The 20,880-nt window shown below is 47.3% G+C and overlaps 1 protein-coding gene across 6 annotated transcripts in view; it reads left to right on the top strand.

The window, feature by feature from the left end:
• SNX10 (sorting nexin 10) overlaps positions 1-20,880 on the top strand; it is a 79,280-nt gene that overhangs the window by 43,005 nt on the left and 15,395 nt on the right. For 4 of the 6 annotated variants that reach the window (XM_084785504.1, XM_084785500.1, XM_084785505.1 and 1 more), the window contains exon 2: positions 6,016-6,062. In XM_084785504.1, the coding sequence (XP_084641630.1) occupies positions 6,039-6,062 (24 nt within the window). In that variant the 5' untranslated portion in view covers positions 6,016-6,038. Of the gene's footprint in view, positions 1-1,812; positions 1,876-6,015; positions 6,063-20,880 lie in introns of all 6 variants that reach the window. The other 2 variants (XM_084785501.1, XM_084785502.1) reach the window with 1 other exon arrangement.

Here is a 20,880-nt window from a genome sequence, read left to right as displayed (position 1 = left end):
CACGGAACTGATGTTAGAGAAGGCTGTGAGCTACCATTGTGGGTTCTGGGAACCAAACTTGGGTCCTCAGGAGGAAGTCCGGTGCTCTTAACCACTGACCTGTCTCTCCAGCACCAAATCTTTAATTTAAAAGGGACAGCTATGGGATCTGGTGTCTATGAGCTCCTGTTAATAGGAAAGCTAAGCATTTAAATGCGCTTTAGAGTTTTAAAAAGGAAATGTAGTGTGAACCTCATCACTCTTAACGCACACATAGCCCAGCTGTGTGCGGTGCACTCACACTGCCGGCCTCACCCCTCTACCTCTTTTTCTGTCTGGCAGAACTGAAACTCTTTTACTGAACAAGAGGGTAGCCTTTCTTCCTTGCTCCCTAGTCCCTGCCTACTTCCTGTATAACTTGCCTAGGTTAAAAGCCTCCCAGGAGAGGGTGGGCAGCAGCTCAGTTGGCAAAGTGCTCGCTATGCAGACATGAGCCCCTGAGTTTGGATAACCTGCATCCATGCAATAAGCCCGGTGTGGTGACATGTGTTTGTAACACCAGGGCAGGTTCGGTGCAGGGACAAGAGGGTAACTTGGAGCTTCCTGGCTAGCCAGGCTAGTCAGTTAATGGGGGCCAAGGTTCAGTGAGAGTCTCAGTCTCTAAGAGGAATTGAGGAAGTTGACGTCAGCCTCTGGCTTCTACTTGTACACATGTGCACCCACCCACATATGTACTCACACATACATAACACACACACACACACACACACACACACACACACACACACACACACAACTTTATATAAGTGGACTCATGAAGGCTTTGTCTTTTGTGACCAAGTTTTTCAGTTAGCCTAATATCTGTCAGGCTCACCTCTGTGGTGGCATGTGTGGACACTGTCCTGGGCTCATTCCACACTTTGTTTATTGGTTCATCCATCTATGGACACTCTGACTGCTTCTCCGTCTTAGCCTTGTGACTGGTTCCGCCATGAGCACGTGTATGAGCAATCTCTGCGGTCCCACTTTCAATTTGTAAAACCGGAGAGATGGCTCAGTGCTTAAGAGCACGGGCTGCGCTTCCAGAGGACCCAGTACCCACAGCATGGATCACAATCATCTGTAACTCCAGTTCCGTGCGGTCCAACACCCTCTTCTGACCTCTAAGGGCAGTAGGCAGGCAAAACACCCATACGTGTGCATAAAATAAAAAAATAAAATATGTACTCAGAAGTAGAGTTGCTATTGTGGGAATTCCATTTTCAAAAATATTTTTGTTATCATCATCACCATCATCACCATCATCATCATCATCATCAACAACAACAACAACAACAACTAAGGAGTTTATTATTTAAAGAGTAGCTGAGGGATGAGACGCAGCTCAGTTAGTGGAGCATCTGCCTAGCATGTGCAGGATCCTGAGCCCCATTCCTCGTATCACGTACACAAATAGGACCAGATGCTGAGCTCTGATGAGCTGAGCTTCTGAAACTGGCGAATTCTGTGGAAGGGCCAGAGGAAGAAACATGTTGCAAGAGGTAGGAACAAGGAACAGGAAGTGGACGGGTTGCTTCCTTCATGGGTTAAAACAAAGGGCTTGCTCATCCTGTCACTTCACATAAAGAGCCTTGTGATTCATTGGTTTCATTTTAAAAGTTCACTTATTGCTTGGCACTGGATAGGGACTACATTCTGGTTTGGTCAGTCTGTTGAGCCCAGTATGAGAACTCGGGCCAAATCAAAGGCCTTTTGTCAATTTTATTTACATACCTTTTTGGCGTTAATTCTTTGGGTTGATTGTTGAAAACTTTCGCTCACCTTTTTTTGCAGGAATATTCTTTGGTATAGACTAGGAAGAGCATCTGGCGAGTTGGCCTGTTCATCTTTTGTCACGTATGTTCTGCACAAATTTTTATTATTTGACTTGTCTACTTGACGTGTTTGTAAATGTATTTTTATTCGTGTGTATGTGTGTCTGCCTGGTTGTCTGTGTGTGCATCGGTGCCTGCAGGGGCTGGAAGAGGCATGGAGTTGGAGTTTACAGGCGGTTGTGAGCTAATAGGCATGCGTGCTAGTGTGCTGGCAACTGAACCTGTGTCCTTTGCAAGAGCAACAGGTGCTCCTCACTGTTCAGCTGCCTTTCCAGCTCCCTTGATTTTTTTTTTTTCATTTTGTTGTTGTTGTTTTTCCTGACACAGATCACAGATTTAAATTCTCATGTGCTTATATTAATTACTGGTTTCTCAGTCGTTTCTATTGATTGTTCACTAACTTTGCTACAAGGATCGGTTGTCCGTGTGTTGTGGCGTTGCTTAGAAACGCTCAGAATTAGGGGCATTTCCTAGCCCAGTGGCCACAGTGTTAACTCCAGCATGGCCAGCCTTTCCTCTGCTGGGCAGTAGACTCGGCAGGTCCAAGGCTTTCCTTCCTGGGCACTTTCTGGAGGAAATGCTTCTCAGGAACTGGGTACCGGGGTATGGAGCTTTATTTTGAGGTGTGAGTGATAACTTTCTGAGGACTGAGAACCAACACAGTTCTCAGATGCCGTGGAAACAGCCAACTTTCCTACTTCACTTTCTTGGATGCCCTGGAGAGTGACCTAGGAGGACTTTAGCCAACCCCGTGTGTTGTTGATATTATAAAATATGGCTAAGGATTATTATTAGCCTTATAATTATTATGGTGGTATTAGCTAACCCACTATCACAATCAGTTAAAGACACAGCCACCTGCTAGGTGAGGATAATATTATGATGATGACGATGATGATGATTTTTTCGAGACAGGGTTTCTCTGTGTAGATCAGGCTGGCCTCGAACTCACAGTGATCCACTTGCCTCTGCCTCCCGAGTGCTAGGATTAAACGCTTGCGCCTGGCTACACCTGCTAGATTTTAGAATAGCCTTATTTCACCTGGGGCACAGCAGATACTAACTCCTGAACTGTCTTTACCTCCCACCCTCCGTATCATGGCGTCTGCTCTAATAATTTCTATCTGGGCTACCTTCCATCCGTACTTCTAAAATACTTGTTAATTCTGGGTTGTTTTCCTCCACCCATGCCGATCCGGCCACGTGTTTCTCTCCACTCTAAACCTAACCCATCGTGGTGGTTCTGTTTTCTTCTTCCTCCAATACCTGTCTGCGCCTTCTCAAGATCCTTCTCGTTCCTGAACCTTTGCCACGCCCACCTTCCTCCAGCCCTGCCCAGGAACCGGCTTTTTTATTGGTCACACAGGAATAATTTCTTATGCAAGGTTCACACAACAAGGACAGGTGTATGTGAGCATGTGCTTGTCTGGGCAGCAACTAGACCTTGGGAGCCAGTAATTAGCATCAGAATACATATCGCTAGACCAACCCCCGGCGTGTGTTTGTCCCCCAGGGACCTTCTTGCCACGTGCTCTTCTTAATTCACGCATGTAGCCTTTTGTTGTTGTATTTTTATTTTTTCGAGACCGGGTTTCTTTGACTAGCCTTGGCTGTCCTGGACAAGTCTTTTTTCTTTTAATAAAATAGTTGTGTTGCTCAGGCTTCTGTGATGGCTAACCATCCTACATGCTGGTGAAGTTTGTTTGGGTCCCTGCTTTCAGAGATGGTAGGGTCCGAGGTTGGCTGTCTTGTTGCTTTTAGGGCACGTGATAACAAATCACAGCTGGGAGTGTAGGACGAGGAAGGACTGGGGTCCCCGCGACTTCAACGACATGCCTCCAGGGACTATTTCCTTGAACGAATCCCCATTCTAGACAACACAAAGACTTGGAGCATGGGGCCTCAGAACCGGGGGGGGGGGGGGGGGGGGGGGCGGCGTCGGCAGCTGTTTGAGGTCTAGACTTTGTGCAGGCAGAATGACAAGATGTGTGACTGACACCGCCCTGGGTGCAGTTGTTTCCTGGGAGTCTCTTCAGTAGTGATACTGCAGTGTTTTCGAAGACTAGGATGGTGTATGTTGGAGGAGGCAGTGTTGAGCCAAGAGGGTAAGACGTAGGGGGAAATTGCTAGAGAGGTGCCTTGTGCCCCTCGGTCGCTATGCTCCGGCACCCACTCTTGGGACCTGGCCCCACATCCGCAAGGGTTTGTTGGAGGCTTTTCATTCATGGTTTCCCTCCCTCCTCTCTCTTCCTTCTCTTCCCACCCCCCACCCCCACCCCTACCCCCTGCCTCCTCCTCCTCTGTTCCCTCCCCCCAGGGGCTCTGCCTGTTTGTGCCTCCCCATAGCTGGGGTTGCAAATGCACGCCATCATTTGCTGGCTTTTTACATGGGTGCTAGAGGTCAAAGCGAAGACTTCATGTTTGTACAGCAAGGACTTTCCTGACTAAGCTATCTAAGCTCTAAGTCAGAGAGCTTTAACATTAACCGCCATCCCCACCCCCACCCCAAGTATCTCAGAAAAGCTCTTGCCACTGTAAGGTTGGGTATGAGTCCACCCATACTTAAGGCGTGAGTGAGTAAAGCTCGGGCTGGGCTGAAGGCCTCACCTCACCATGTGTGTCTCCCTCACAAACATCATTATGGAAGCGGCGTCGGGCACTGGAGGTTGGAAACCGGCGGGCTTGAGTTGAAATGGCACTCAGGCTCTTTCCTTCCGTTCAAGACCTTAGGCAGGTGTAATTCCCCAGCTATGTGTGGTCGAGTGTGTCAGGTCTTCGTCATAGGGTAGAACTACACAAAAAGCCCCATAGTTCTGCCCTGTTGGAGAAATGTAGTACAACAGGGGACACGCGTGCACACACACACACACATACATGTGCACACATGCACATATAAATGTGCGTATATATGAATATAAATTATGTAAGTGTTATAAAATATAATACACACAAGATTTACTATAGTAACCATTTGTAAGTATACAAATGGTTTGAGGAGATTCAGTTGCTGGTAGACAGTGCACAGCCAATCTCCAGAATCCTTTTAACTTGTGGACTGAAACAGCCGTTAATAACCCTCCTTTCCCCCAAGAAGCCACCATTTTGCCTCTGTGCATGATGATAGGCATTTCCTGCATATCTGTGCTTTTTTCATGGTCCCTTTCCCCCTTGACATACGGCCTTTAGATTCGCCTGTGGTGAACGTCCTTCTGTCCTTGTCACAGGGTTCCCTGCCCCTGTGCTTTCGTATCATGCTCATATTGTAAGTGTATAGTAGTCACACAAGCGCGGTCTGCTCTGCGCTCTGCTTATGTCTAGGTGAGCACATGGCATATAGTGGTACTCGGACTGTCCCTGTTGAGTGAGTGCTTGGACAAGTGCAAGCCCCCTCATTCCCAGCTGTACCCCCCCCATCCCGCCCCAGTCATCTTTCCAGTTCATTCCACACAGATCTCTTCTGTACTTGCATCCTGCATTACCACACATTTGGCCCTTCCAAACACAGATGTGCATTCGTACACAGTTCTGGAGGCTGGAAGCCCAAAGCTGAGTTCTTAGCAGGATGCTGCTCCCTCTAGACATTTAGGACAGGGAATCCTTCCTTGCCCCCTCCCCCTGGGTCTCACTCTGTAGCCCAGGCTAGCCTAGAACTCAAGACAATCCTGATGCTTCAGTTTCCTGAGCACTGGGACTACAGGCGGGAGCCACCACACCTGGGCCTCTTATGAGGATACGTGCCACTAGGTATGGTGGTAGACGTTTTTTAATTTCACCATTTAGATGGTAGGAGCAGGAGGTCCAGGGCCAGCTACGTAGTGAATGTGAGGTACTCCTGAGGTATATGGGACCCTGTCCCCCAACAGGAGTCTCGGCATTGGACTTAGGGTCCACCTTAGTGAGCTAGAATGACTGGACCTGTGCAAATTCTGTCCCCCCTCATTCACAGGACCTGGGGTAGGAACATCTTTCGGGCAGCCACAATTCAACTCTGCCTCTGAGGATTCTGTCTGTCTTGAGTGTACATCTCACTTTTGAATCATCTGCTGGTTTTACGGGGCTGAGGGTAGGGGCCTGGGAAGCTGAAAACGAAGGAGTCTGGGGAACATGGGGGACTCTAGAGTGAAGGTGTGATGTCACCAGTATTGGTACCTTCTTTTTTCAGATCGACCGTGTCCTGAACTGAAGATGTTTCCAGAGCAACAGAAAGGGGTAAGACACTGTCTAGTCATTTATGGACAGTCCGGGCTGAACATCTGAAAATTAATGACCTATGAATTTTGGCTCATTACAGATGAGTTCAGGAAGTAACTAGATACTGGTGATACCTCCATAGAGGGCTGAAGGAAGGTAGACACCTTCTGTTCCCACTATAGACACACCCATGTCATTGCCTTTCTATTCCGTGACTAGGCTGTAGCACACGCTGCCACTCATCCATCTGTCTATAACACTGGCTCCCAGACCCAGAATCCTCCGGGGCCCTGCCTCCCACCCTTTGCCCGAGCATCTCTTTCCATCCTGCTTGCTTGCTTTTCTCCTCTCCTGACTCACTCCTGGACACTCCTAGCTTTGAGTAGGATCCAGGAAAGTGTCTGCCCCTGAACTTCAGTCTGACCTGTTGGTTACCTTTAGGGCTCTGTTTTGTTGTTGTTTTGCTTTGTTTGTTTGTGGCCCACACAACTCAAGCCAGACCATCTTTTCTTGACTGCATCCTGGACTTACAGGCCTCCAAAGCCCCATTCCCTGGGCTGCCTGCCATCTGAGGTAGGGCTAATTCAGTGGTCCTTCACTCCCCACAGGGCACTGGTTCTAGGAAACTGTCCACCTTGGAGGATACCAACATCTCAGGATGTCCAAGCCCTTTGTATAAAATGATGAAGTATTTGCATGTAGCCTGCCCTGTCCTTCCAAGGGTTTACATACTTTATTTGTTCAATTTTTTTTTTTTGGTTTTTCGAGACAGGGTTTCTCTGTGTAGCCTTGGCTGTGCTGGACTCACTTTGTAGACCAGGCTGGCCCTGAAATCACAGCAATCTACCAGCCTATGCTGGTGGTAGGATTAAAGGTGTGCACCACCATGCCCAGCTGTTCAATCATTTTTTAAAAATGGTTTATGTACGAGTTCTCTATCTGCATGCACACCTGCACGCCAGAAGAGGGCATCAGATCACATTATAGATGGCTGTGAGCCACCATATGGTTGCTGGGAATTGAACTCAGGACCTCTGGAGGAGCAGACAGTGCTCTTAACCTCTGAGCCATCTCTCCAGCCCCTATTATTCAATCTTTTAAGGCAGGATACCAGGCTGGCTTTGAACTCACTGTGCAGCCAAGACGGGGCGTGAATCTCTGATTCTCTGTTTCGATCTTCCCAGCGCTAGGATTGCAGGTGTTGCCAACATGTCTAACAGTCATATGCTTTAAACCATCTCTGGAAGACGTCTAATGCTAAATGCAATGTAAATGCCATGGCGATGGCTGTGTCATTAGGGGAGAGTGGCCAGGAAGAAGTCTGTGTAGATCTGGTAAAGATACTCCATGTGGCTCAAGGTGGCCTTGACTAGGTGTGAGCCACCATGGCTAGCTTCTTTCCAGTGTGTGTGTGTGTGTGTGTGTGTGTGTGTGTGTGTGTGTGTATGTATACATGCGTGCACTGGTGCATAAGTGTGGGTACATGTGCATGTGTGTGGAGGCCAACCTTGGGAATTGTTCTTCAGAGGGCAGTCCAACTTGTGTGTTGAGACTCAGTTGCTCACTGGGATCTGGGGCCTATCAGTTAGGTTAGCTTGGCTGGCCATCTAGCTGCAGCAATCCTCCTGCCTCCACCTCACCAGCATGGGGATTTCAGATGCATGATAGTATGATTTGTTTTTTTAGTGTGGATTCTGAGGATCAGGCTCAGGATCTTATGCTTGCATGGAAAACACTTTACAGATTGAGCTATCTTCCCCAAAATAGTTAACTGCTAATTTTGACACGTTTCTTTCTTTTTTTCTTTTCTTTTTTGAGACAGGGTTTCTCTGGATTCACTTTGTAGACCAGACTGGCCTCGAACTTACAGCGATCCGCCTGCCTCTGCCTCTCGAGTGCTAGGATTAAAGGCGTGCGCCACCACGCCTGGCTATTTTTGACATGCTATTGGAGCAGCGTTTTGGCTACTTTTCTAGCTGCTGTGATAAAGTCCCCTGACAAAAGCAGCTTTCGGAAGAAATGGTTTGCTCTGACTCACAGCTCATGATGCCGTCTGACATGGAAGGGGCGGCCTGGTGGCAGGAGCCGAGACAGCTGGGCACATCACACCCACAGTCAGGAAGCAGAGAGCTGGGAGTTCTAGAGTTCAGTGTTGTTCCTTTTATGAAGCCTAGGGACCAGTGACATCTGTGATTAGGGTGCGACCTCCCCCCTCAGTTAACCTCATCAGCACGCCTGGAGGCATCTGCAGTTGATTCCAGACCCCGTGACGCTGATAATCAGTATTCACCATCACACCAACTATAAAGACACCATTATCAGTGATCCTGAAAATGTCCTTTCTGATAAGTGATTATATAACAGTCTTATATCACTAATGAATTTTAAAAAGGCAGTTTCTTCAAAGAAAAAGAGGGGGGAAAAAGCATACTGCAAATAGATGGAGATGCAGTGTTCAAAGATTTGGCTTTGCTTCTGTCAGCAAGAACTAACTATAGAGAGGTGAGACCATGGGTGTACATAACATCTGGCTCTCAGCAGCTGTCTGCCCATTCTCCGTGTGGACCCAGCATGCTAAGCTGTAGCCTTGAGAACATAGCCAGAAGTTTTGTTCTTGGCTTCCAGGTACCTACAGGCCCTAAATCGTTCTTCAGACTTCCTTCCTATGTTTCCCCAACTCCAGGACACTTCTTGCTCCCTGTTTCTGAGCTCATTTTGGAGTCTCGACAGCTCTGTGCAGCCTTGGCCACTGGGCTGTGTCTAGTAGCTGTCTCTTGCCCAGCCCTTTCCTGGCTTTCATACATTGTTGAAGGAGGCTGGTATCTTCTGCTCCTGCCTGAGGATCAAAAAGAGACTTCTAGCAGCTTCATTTTAAAAAGGTGTTTTTGCTGGGCAGTGGTGGTGGCGCACACCTTCAATCCCAGCACTCAGGAGGCAGAGACAGGCAGACCTCTTGAGTTTGAGGCCAGCCTGGTCTACAGAGTGAGTTCCAGGACAGCCAGAACTGCACAAAAGCAAATAACAAAAAGGTGTTTTCATCTCCTTGATTACTCCATGAATACCCTACACATTCAAGCTAGCTGGAGTTAGCGAAGTCTGTGGAGCCTAGTGACTGGTTGTTGTTGAGTTTAGTGAAAGTCAAGGTTCCCTCTACTCACACATGTGTGGGTCAAATGCACTATCACTGGCTGCCCAAGAAGCCAGACCAGTGTTTGTATAAGCACTTTCCAGTTCGTGCCCGTAGATAGCAGCCATTACTAATTAATCATGGGATTGGCATGTGGATTAAGACCTGCTTGCCATCTTTGCCCAGGATGCAGATGGCCAGGGGTGACATGCCAGCCAGAGCTGGTGGAGCCAGCTTCGAGATTTGGTAATTTTTTTTTTTTTGTAAGATTTGGGAAAGGTAGTCTCTCTTGTCAAAGCAGCTTTATTACCATAATAAATCTAGCAAGAGGAGAGAAGGGAGCGAGAGTCCCCCCTTGTTAGTTAAACATGTTCCATTTGCACATTGGTTTGAATTCCCAGGAGAGCAGTATCCTGGCTGATGGATTGTCCCTATAAAAGGGCCTTGGCATTGGGCCATTGTAAAATTAAAATGAATTCAGAGTCATTCATGCATGCAACTTTAATTTACAATTAAAATATTATGGTTACATATTTTAATAAGAATAATTAGACAGACCCAACTGAATCAACCCTTGTGTTTAATGAGACAGAACCCAGAATCCAAATGGAAAGGCAGGTGGGTGTGACAGGGGACACATTTCAGATGGCATCTTTTGTGGAGTCAGGCATTTTTGCCCTTTTTATATTCTAGTGTCCAGGAGGAGCGGTATTTTTTTTTCTCTGCAGCACTGAGGACCTTTGTCTCCTGCCTTGGGATGCTTGTTTTTTGAAGGGGTGAAAGGGCCACTCCCCCTTTGCTGTTGCCGACCTCCCCTTCCCCATACTCCCCCCATTCCCTGCCGCTGGTGTAACTGGTACCCCCTCCTAGTGGATGAGACTCTTTTCTTTGTATCTGTGTATATCTACATGTACATGTGTATATCCCTACTTCCTGCATCACGGTAGCTGCATTGTCCCTTTAGAGCAATAACCTGTGGGTTGTGACCCCTTTGGGGGGGGGGCGACTGATCCCTTTCACAGGGATTGTATATCAGATCTCCTTATATCAGATATTTATATTATGATTTATGACAGTAGCAACATTTCAGTTATGAAGCAACAACAGATTAATTTTATGTCTTGGGGGTCACCACCGCATGAGGAACTGCATTAAAGGGTTGCAGCATTAGGAAGGTTAAGAGCCACTGGTTTAGAGACTTACACCGTAAAGACGGGGAGTTTTGTTCTTCAAAGCATCTTTACTTCACATTGAGGAATAACAGCGGCTCTCAGGCAACCACCAGCTATTGACACTTTAATGAGTTCTTTTTCTTTTTTCTTTTTAAGACAGAGTTTCTCTGTGTAGTTCTGGCTGTCCTGGACTCACTCGGTAGACCACGCTGGCCTCGAACTCACAGAGATCTGCCTGCCTCTGCCTCCACCTCCACCTCCCGAGTGCTGGGATTAAAGGTTTGTGCCACCACGCCTGGCTTGAGTGCGTGCTTTTGGCAGGGAGTATCCAGAATAGGGCAAGCCTAAGTGTCCCAAGAGTTCTGTGAGCCACCAGGACCCCATCACTGATGGAAAGAAGAGTGCTACAGAGACGGGAGAGATCTGTCGCCATCTCGGATGAGCAGCCTTAGTGGATGGATGGATAGTGCTCACATTTTTTTTTTTCTTTTAGTGCTCACATGTTTAAGACACACTTACCAATAGAAACATTTTGGATTTGCTTTAAGAAAGGGTGGTGGCCAGGCGATGGTGGGGCACGCCTTTAATCCTAGTACTTGGGAGGCAGATGGAGGCAGAGCGCTATGAATTGGAGACCAGCATGATCTGTAGAGAGTTCCGGGACAGCCAGGGCTACACAGAGAAATCCTGTCTAAAAACAAACAAACAAACAAACAAACAAACAACAACAACAACAAAAAACCAGGCTGGCCTTGCCACTCACTATGTAGCCTAGGGAGGCCTCAAATGTGCGATGATCTTCTTACGTGGGCCTCTCAAATGCTGGAAGTTACAGGTGTACACCACGATACCCAGTTTGGCATTCTATTTTTGCTTATGTTTTTGTAGTGCCAGGACCGGCAAACATGTAGCACTCCTCCACTGAGCTGCACCCTGCTACCTGAAAACACAAGGGTGTAGCTTTTGATATTGGGTGAACTGAGTAGGGTTTAAATTAAGGAATATCACTAAAGAACACAGAGACCGGGGCCTTGTGTCTTGTGACCCTGAGCCCTTTAGCCTAAATTCTACTCCCTTTCTCTCTTCCTTTCATTTTTCCCTCCCCCTTTCTTCTTATTCTCAGCCACTGGCATTCTACCCATCCTACTGAGATTTCCTACTAAAAGACAGTGTCCTTTCTATGGCTGGAGAGACGGCTCAGCCTTTAAGAGTGCGGGCTGTTCTTCCCAAGGATCCAGACTTGAATCTCAGTACCTACATGGCAGCTCACATGGTAACTCCAATTCTCGGGGGATCCAGTGCCTTCTTCTGGTGTTTTTTCTGTGCATATGGTGCACAGACATATATTCTGAGAAGATAAGCATAAAGATAAATAAACAGAAATTAAAAAAAAAATAGTTTCAGTAAGAAATGCAGCCGGGACTATCAATCCTTCCCCACCCTGCAGGTCCAAGGCGAGTGTGACTGTTATTCTGAGCCCATTTGTGTGACAGTCACATGCAGCCTCTGTTTATTTATGTCTGAGTCTCAAGAGTTTTATTTCTATCTCCCAGCTTTGAATAGATATGTTGACTATATAAGTTCTAAGGAAAGGACAGAAGCTTGGGCTGTCCCTCCAGCCCTTTCCTGTACTTGTGTGTATGCAGTTTTAGAAAATGGAGACCATATGGAATCTATAGGTTAACATCCTACTCTTCCAGGTTAGCATTCGAGTACATTTTAAATATTAGAACCACCCGGCCAGCTACAACTCAATTAGAAGTGACTGGGAAAAATTAGCATAATTTTATCCTCACAATTTATTAGCAGGCAAGACACAGTATATTTGTGATGGAAAAAAAAAATCTGTCATTCACTGCCTCAGCCAGGTGACCAAGGTAAACAGTGGCAAAGAATCCAGTGACAGCAGGTACCTCTGGTGTGATGAAAGGTGAACTTTGTCCCTCTGTTTTTCCTTCCAAACACCCAGAGCCCCTAGTCCTGAGACAAAAACCCAGAGAAACCTTGACTGAGGAACAGCTACAAAAGTCACAAGTTCTCAGAATCGTTAAGGTAAAAAACAAGGCAATTCTATGAAAGTGCCACAGGCCAGAAAGAGCCTAAAGGGGACAAAATGACCAAACATGCGTCATCCAGGGTGGGAGTGGCCGTGGCAGAAGAGGCCGTATTTACCTATACTATAATTGCAGATAATCCCACTGGAAGGGAACACAGTGACACCGCCCTGCTGCTAACGGAACCCCTGGAGTCCAGGCTGTGGACAAGAGGCAAAGCCAAGTTACAAACAGCCCAGTCTTGCTGGTCATCTGACTTTGGGGCCAGTTGCTTAAGCTTCTCTGATTGGTGGAATTGGGGGTAATATTATCCAGCTGTTAGGGAAGAAGAGACAAAGCAGACAAGTAAGGTGGAACCTGGGTCAGGGGTCAGGAAGAAACAGGGGCCGTGGAAATCAAAGAGAGCAGTGGTTGGGTTTTCACAGACCTGTTTTTTTTTCTCATAGAGTGCAGCAAGAACCAGTTACTTTAAATTTTTAATTCTACTCCTCCTGGCGGTCCCTTTCAGAGTAGATGCAGTCATTAGGGCCCAAGAAATCATTAAAATGTTTAATAAGGTTATTAAATTGACTAACAGCACCTTTGGAAGCCGTTTCCACAGGAAATCCATATGATTCCAGCTTTGGGACATGGGGCTGTCCTCTGTGGCGGACAGCCTGTCAGTATCCCCGTGAAGGATGGGGGCCACGCTCTGAGGGATGCGTCTAATTAAGAGATTATAGGTGAGCCTCGGCTGTCTGGGCATGCTGTTCCGTAGCTGGAAGTGTGTTGAAACTTCACTAATTCCTTCTAATTACAGGGTGGGGGAGGAGAGGCCCACCCCGAATTACGGAATATTTTAAAATAAATGCGCTTATATTACATTCAAGTACATATTTTAACTCCGGCTAGGCTAACAAATTGTTGCCCGGCACAAGTCTTAGGGGACAAAGTTACCGAGGGCATCAGGATGATTTTCAATTATTTCTATGTAAATAGGCATTTACGAAGTTCTTTAGGGTGTCTGAAGACAGTTTGTCCTCATAGATCTTAAACCGCTACACCAGTCGCCTTCTGCTGTTAATTGGCACACCCTGGGAGGATGGGATTGGCAAATTAAGACAAACCCGAGGCCATCAATGATTAGTGGCATCCGAGAGGCCAGGTAGAGGAGGTTTTCATTTCAGCTCAGGTTTAATTTACTCCCTCTCCCCCCCCCCAAACACACAGAAGGCAATTGGCTCATTTCTGCAGGCGCTCCCTGACTGGTTGACTGATGCCAGCGGGTACACTGGAGGGGGCAGGCATTCGCGTCTTGAAAGCCAGCCTAAGTTGCTTATGGCAGGAGCCAGGAGAAGAGGCCCACGGGCTAGTGCACTATAGCGCTGGGAGCCAGCGAGAGCCTGCACTGTAGCTCTGGGAGCCAGCGAGAGTCTCAGGAGTGTTAACTGAGCTGTATGTAGAAGATGCTTGGATTAGGGAACCAAGAGAGAAAAAAAGAGGGGCCGGGCATGATGGCGCACCCCTTTAGGCTCACTGATCTGGGAAATGCATCTGCAAGTTGCTCAAAAGCCCGACCACCTGGCATAGAAAGGTGGACATAAGTAGCCCCAGCCAGACGTCATGGTGGCGGGGGGGCCTTTTAAACCCAGCACTCGGGAGGCAGAGGCAGGTGGATCTCTGTCCGTTTGAGGCCAGCCTGGTCTACAACGAGAGTCCCGGACAGCCACAGCTGCACAGGGAAACCAAGTCTGGAAAAGCCAGAGGGGAGGGGGAGGGAGGGAGGGAAGGAGAGGGAGACAGAGAGAGAGAGAGAGAGAGAGAGAGAGAGAGAGAGAGAGAGAGAGAGAGAGAGAGAAGGGTTGGGGTGGGGAGGGGAGGGAGGGAGGGGGCTGGGGTAGGAAGCAGAAGAGAGGAAAAGAAAATGGCCTGGCTTCTGGCTTTAGTCATCTCTGCAGGAAGGACCAGCTTGTTCAAGGGCGTGGATGCCACCACACACACTCGAAGCCTTGGAGCTCCCTGCCCAACCTTAAGCAGCTCTGCTGAGCAAACGTCACCACTTAGGGAACAGCTGGAATGCAGCTGGAATGCAGCAGCTTTCCATCCTGGAGGCTCTGTCCTTTGCAGGGGGTGGGGATGGGGCGGATGTAGGTACACAGGAGGAAGGTCTGACGGAGTGGGCCGGTGTGTGCTGGAGCAGTAAGTCAGAGAAGTCTGGGCTTGGGAGCTGAGTCTGGCTGGGGCTGGTAGGACGGTGTTTACTGAGCTCAGGGACAGAATGGTGTGGGCAGCACAGGCACTTGGTACTCATGGGGCTTCGGTGGATCAGGCTGGAGGCTTAGTACAGTACAGATAGGCCTTAACCGGAATGAAATGTTAGGAACCAGTAACTAGCCTGTGTGTGTGTGTGTGTGTATGTGTGTGTGTGTGTGTGTGGTGGTGGTGGTGGTGGTGGTGGTGGTGGTGGTGGTGATGGTGGTGATGGTGGTGATGATGGTGGTGGTGATGGTGGTGATGGTGGTGGTGGTGGTGGTGGTGGTGGTGGTGGTGGTGGTGCTGGTGATGGTGGTGGTGGTGGTGGTGGTGGTGGTGGTGATGGTGGTGATGATGGTGGTGGTGGTGATGGTGGTGATGGTGGTGGTGGTGGTGGTGGTGATGGTGGTAGTGATGGTGGTGATGATGGTGGTGGTGGTGATGGTGGTGATGATGGTGGTGGTGATGGTGGTGGTGATGATGATGGTGGTGATGGTGGTGATGATGGTGGTGATGATGATGGTGGTGATGGTGGTGGTGGTGATGATGGTGGTGATGGTGGTGATGATGGTGGTGATGGTGGTGGTGATGGTGGTGGTGGTGATGGTGGTGATGATGGTGGTGGTGGTGATGATGGTGGTGGTGGTGGTGGTGATGGTGGTGGTGGTGGAGGGGTAAGGTCACCTAGACCGCAAGTAAGTCTGTAAGGAACAGTGGCCTGGTATGGTTTGCAGGGACCCAGCAACATATCAGGGAGCAGGGAGTAAACACAAGCTAGGCACCCATAGACGCACAGTGCTGGCTAGCACCATAGCTGCCCTAGTTCGGGTTACGTTGCTGTGATAAAATAAAGGAAAACAAAAAACACTGACCAGAGCCAGTTTAGGGAGAGAAGGATTTATTTCATTTAGCACTCCCTGGTCCCAGTCCATCGCTGCAGGGAGTCAAGTCAGGAGCTAAGCGGAAGCCACGGAAGGGAAGCCACGGACGAACTGCTCCCTGGCTTGGTTCCTTGTTCTTCCTCAGTTGCCTACCTATCATAATCCACCTGGGTCCCCAGGCCCAGAGGGTAGCCCTGCCCACAGTGGCGCTGGGCCCTCCTATATCTGCCAATCAAGAAAATGTCCCTGAGGCATGTCCACAGGCCAGTCTCACCTAGGCATCTCATTATTAAGGTCCGACTGAGTGTCGGAGTCCTGGTGTCTATGTGTCATCACTCCCATCCCCCCCACCCCCCATCCCCCGTCCAGCATGTCAGCCACGTTAAAGACTTTCAGTGTTGAGGCTCAGTGCTGCAGGGAATTCTGGGTATACAGTTAAAATTCGCTTCGGTATTCTGGCACAGTTTTAGAATATGCTCCTTTGTAGGCTAAGATCAGGCTCTCGCCTGCCGGAAGGAAGAGAGGCTTTCCCATAGCTCGTCACTTCACTGTCTCTCCCTTTGCTCACACTGTGAAGGACCTCTTCTCCTAAGTGCGGTTCAACCTTTAGGACACTTTTTGCCACAGAACTACACAATTAGGGTGTTTGTTACTAACTTCCTAAATCAGTATGTGTGTGTGTGTGTGTATTTTTATATATATTAATGTTAATATATATTAATTTAATATTAACATATATATATATATATATAAACAAATTTTAAAAATGGTGTGTTGTGGGGAGCCTGATAAGGATTGAGAGTTCAGAGCTAGTCTGGGTTACATAGTGAGATCCTGACTTGGAAGAAAAAAAGAGCCATTGATGGCAATGATGATGGTGATGGTGATGGTGATGGTGATTTGAGCCAATGTAGCCCTGGCTGGCCTGGGGCTCACTGTATATAGACTAGGTTAGTCTTGCATTCGAGGCGATCCTGGCTCTTCCTCGGGTGTGCTGGGATTATGGTCTGGCTTAGATCTTTCTTCTTCTTCTTCTTCTTCTTCTTCTTCTTCTTCTTCTTCTTCTTCTTCTTCTTCCCCTCCTCCTCCTCTTCTCTTCCTCTTCCCTTTTTTTTTTTTCAAGACAGGGTTTCTCTGTGTAGCCTTGGATGTCCTGGAACCCTCTCTGTTGACCTAACTGACTTTGAACTCACAGAGATCTATCTCTCTCCGCCTCCCGAGTGCTGGGATTAGTGGCGTGCACCACCACTGCCCATCCTTTTTTTCTTCCATTTCTTTTCCTTAAATTGAAAATAGATTGTTTTCTTATACAATATATCCTGTTTTATACTTTCCTCTCATTTACAAGCCTGGGTTAGATTCTCATATTCTCTCTCTCTCTCTCTCTCTCTCTCTCTCTCTCTCTCTCTCTCTCTGAGACAGGGTTTCTCTGTGTGGCCTTGGCTGTTCTGGACTCACATTATAGACCAGGCTGGCTTTGAACTCACAAGAGATCTGCCTGTCTCTGCCTCCCTAGGTGCTGGGACTATAGTTGTGTACCACTATACCTAGCTGGTTTTCTTTTTTTAATGCCAGTGCTCTGATTTGATAAGCCCTCTCTGTGTGTGTAATTTGTTTTATATCTGCTTAGCTTTAATAAAACCATTTCCAGATGTTTTCAGTAGTGTTATTTGACCTACCTAGCTGTAATAGGTTGGATAGTCGTCCCATTTTCCAGGGCCAGAAAGAGATGCTTGATAAATTAATGGTGAGCCAGAATTTGCTTGTAGTTTTGTGACTAGAAATTCTTCCAAAGTTGGTGTGCCAGCAATAGGCAGCAGGAAAGAAGTAGGGTCTGAAAGGCTTTATGTGTTGATTTTATTTATTTATTTATTTTTGTTTTGTTTTTTTGAGACAGGGTTCTCTGTATGTATTCCTGGCTGTCCTGGACTTACTTTGTAGACCAGGCTGGCCTCGAACTCACAGCGATCTGCCTGCCTCTGCCTCCTGAGTGCTGAGATTAAAGGCATGCGCCACCACTTGTCTGTGTTACCATAATGGATCCCTGATACACTGTGTGTTTGGGCACATGTGGCATTGTAACCATGGGGCTCACTGTTCAGATGGGTGCAGATGTGTCCTGTGTTGACACGTGAGTCTGCCCTTCTGTCCCGTTCTTCGGCTGTGGGTTTGTTTGTGAGGCAGCGTCTCGGCTTGTAGACCTGACTGCTTGGAACTCAGTATATGGCCATGGGCTTTGAACTCAGGACAGACTTGTCTCAGGCGTGAGCCACCATGTTTAGCTTCCACTGTGTCGATTTATGCTGTGTGAAGACCCGCCATTTCAACGGCAGCCACATGATTTCCATCTGCTGTGAATGTGTGACACTGAGTGGTTGGAAATAGTTGCTTTTGTTCGACTCATCCGAGAGTGTGTGCCTCTTCTGTGGAAAACTGATACTACCAACACCCTCTGTGGGAACATGGCTCATGGGACCCGGTGACTCGGAACCATCTCTTAGTCCTCCACTAGGCACAGTGCCAAGGTCAGCATTACTTTTGAGGGCCCAAGAAACTCTTGTAATTTCTTTTAAAATTAGAAGAGGGAACTTTAGGCCAAAGAAAGGCTTTGAAATATTATTATAGTCATCTTTACACCAGCATGGTTAAATATGATTATATGTGCATATGTGTAATATATATATTATGTATTTATGTATTTATATAAGAAAAGCTCATGACACTAGCCCAAGGGGCATGTCCCATGAAAGTCTTCACTTACCAGGAAAGGGGGACAGAGGGGAGGACATCCTGTTGAGTCTCTAGGTGAGAGAAGCATGGGAGAATGGGGAAATAGAAGGATCCAGAGGGTCCTAGAAACCTACAAGAAGAACATTATGATGAGCAGATCTGGACTCACGGGTCCTGCTCAAACTATGGCACCAGCCAAGGACAATACGTGCAGCATACTTTGAACCCCTACCCAGACCTAGCCAATGGACAGGACGTTCCCCATAGTTGAGTAGAGAGTACTCTGGTGCCTCATATTTGACCACATCCCCTGGACGGGGAGGCCTGGTGGCACTCAGAGGAAGGATAGCAGGCTACCAAGAAGAGACTTGATACCCTATGAGCATCACGGGAGGAAGTCCCCCTCAGTCACAGTCATAGGGGAGAGGAGTAAGAGGAAAATGGGAGGGAAGGAGGGAGGGAGGAATGGGAGGATACAAGGGATGGGATAACAATTGGGATGTAATATGAATAAATTAATAAAATATATTTGAAAAAAAAAGAAAGAAAAGCTCATGAAAACCAAAATGGAGCCTTACATGTGTAGGCTTGGGAGGCTTGGGTGGGGCTGTGGTCTTCTGTAGACTCGTAGTCTTTTCTTCTCTTCCCAACATACTTATCTGATGAGATAGGAAATGTTCTGGGTGGTATTGACTGTGAACCCCAACTTCCTCTTCACCACACCCTTTCCTCTCTTCTTCCCTCCCCCTCCCTCCTACTGGCCAAGCAAACACAGATTTATTATTTATTTATTTAAATATTTAATTATTTATTATGTATACAGTGCTCTGCCTGCCTATACCCCTGCAGGCCAGAAGAAAACAGCAGGTCACATTATAGATGGTTGTGAGCCACCATGTGGGTGCTGGGAATTGAACTCAGGACCTCTGGAAGAGCAGTCAGTGCTCTCAACTGCTGAGCCATCTCTCCAGCCCTTATTTATTTATTTTTAAAGATTTATTTATTTATTCTATGTATATGAGTGCTCTATCTGCATGTACACCTGAATGCCAGAAGAAGGCGTCAGATCCCATTATAGATGGTTGTGAGCCACCATGCAGTTGATGGGAATTGAACTCAGGACCTTGGGAAGAGCAGACAGTACTCTTAACCACCAAGCCGTCTCTCCAGCCCTGTTTTGTATTTTAAAATGGGGTTTCTCTATGTAATCCTGACTGTCCTGGAACTTGCTCTGTAGGCAAAGCTGGCCTCAAACTTCCAGAGGTCCGCCTGCCTTCCCAATGTTGGGATTAAAGGAGCGTGCCACCACACCTGGCTTCTTTTTGATTTCCCAAAACCGGGTTTCTCTGTGTAGCCCTGGCTGTCCTGGAATTCATTCTGTAGACCAGGCTGGCCTCACATTCAGAGATCTACCTGCCTCTTCCTCCTGGGATTTAAAGTGTCAGTCACCACCACCTACAGAGGACCTGGTTTAGTTCCCAGGCAGCTCAAAACTACCTGTAACTCTTTTTCAGGGTTCTGAGGCCTTCTCCTGGCCTCCCAGGGTACCTGCACTCCCCTTCACATACCCTACTCCCAACACATACTTAAAAATAAAATAAATCGAAAAGATAAAAAAAAAATAAAGATAACCACAAACAAAACCCTGCAAATATGTGCAGTACCACAAGAAAGTCAATTTAATGCACATAGCATAGAATAAGCAAGCAAACAAATATTATGGCTAAAATGTGTGCTTTGTTATATTGTTACCTGATTTTTATCCTGTCTCTGAAATTATTTTTAAAATGAGAGGATCCCATGATAAGCACCTGTCTCAGGAGACCAACGGGGGGTGGGGGGCAGGGCGGGGGGAAGAGTGTGGTGGCTCAGATCTCAATCCTGGCTCTGGAGAGGCTGAGGCAGGAAGATTGCTGATTTCAAGATCTAGTCTGGGCTGCAGAGTGAGACAGTGTCCCAAGCCAAACCAAACATCAAAAGATCTGGGAGAAGTACAGTGAAAACATTTAAACATAAGCATGTTGGGGACGTGCACTCATGGTCCCTATGTCCCGAGGACATGCAGTTGAGATAGAGTCTCCAGTGTTCTTAACTGCTGAGCCGTCTCTCCAGCCCCTTTCTCTCACTCTTACTATCTTTAAAAACAAAGAAATGATCTACAATGTATGTTTGTGTATTTACTTTCTAATTTATTTGTTGTTTTTGACTCAGACTCTTGTTCTGTAGGTAAGCCTGGCTTGGAATTTATGGCATACCTCCTGCCTCTACCTCCCAAGATCACAAGTGTGTGCCACTATGCACACCTGTGTAAAAAACAAAACACAAAACAACAATAACAAATGCCTCTTTTACTCATAACACAAAGATGAAGGTGAAATGATTTGCTGTATAGAAAGTACCTTTAGCCGAGCATGGTGTGTCCTGCCACATGTGACTCAAATGTCTATGTCTTTTAAAAAATACTTATTCATTTAATTTCATGTGTGTGTGTGTGTGTGTGTGTGTGTGTGTGTGTGTGTGAGAGAGAGAGAGAGAGAGAGAGAGAGAGAGAGAGAGAGAGAGAGAGAGAGAGAGAGAGAGAGAGAGAGAGAGAGAGAAGCCTGGGGACTTCAGAGCCTTTAATCCCAGCACTCAAAAGGC

The sequence above is a fragment of the Acomys minous genome, assembly GCF_964271855.1.
Source record: "Acomys minous genome assembly, chromosome: 6".
Classification (NCBI taxonomy): domain Eukaryota; kingdom Metazoa; phylum Chordata; class Mammalia; order Rodentia; family Muridae; genus Acomys; species Acomys minous.
Note: the sequence above shows the minus strand (reverse complement) of the source record. Positions and strands in the feature narration are given on the sequence as shown.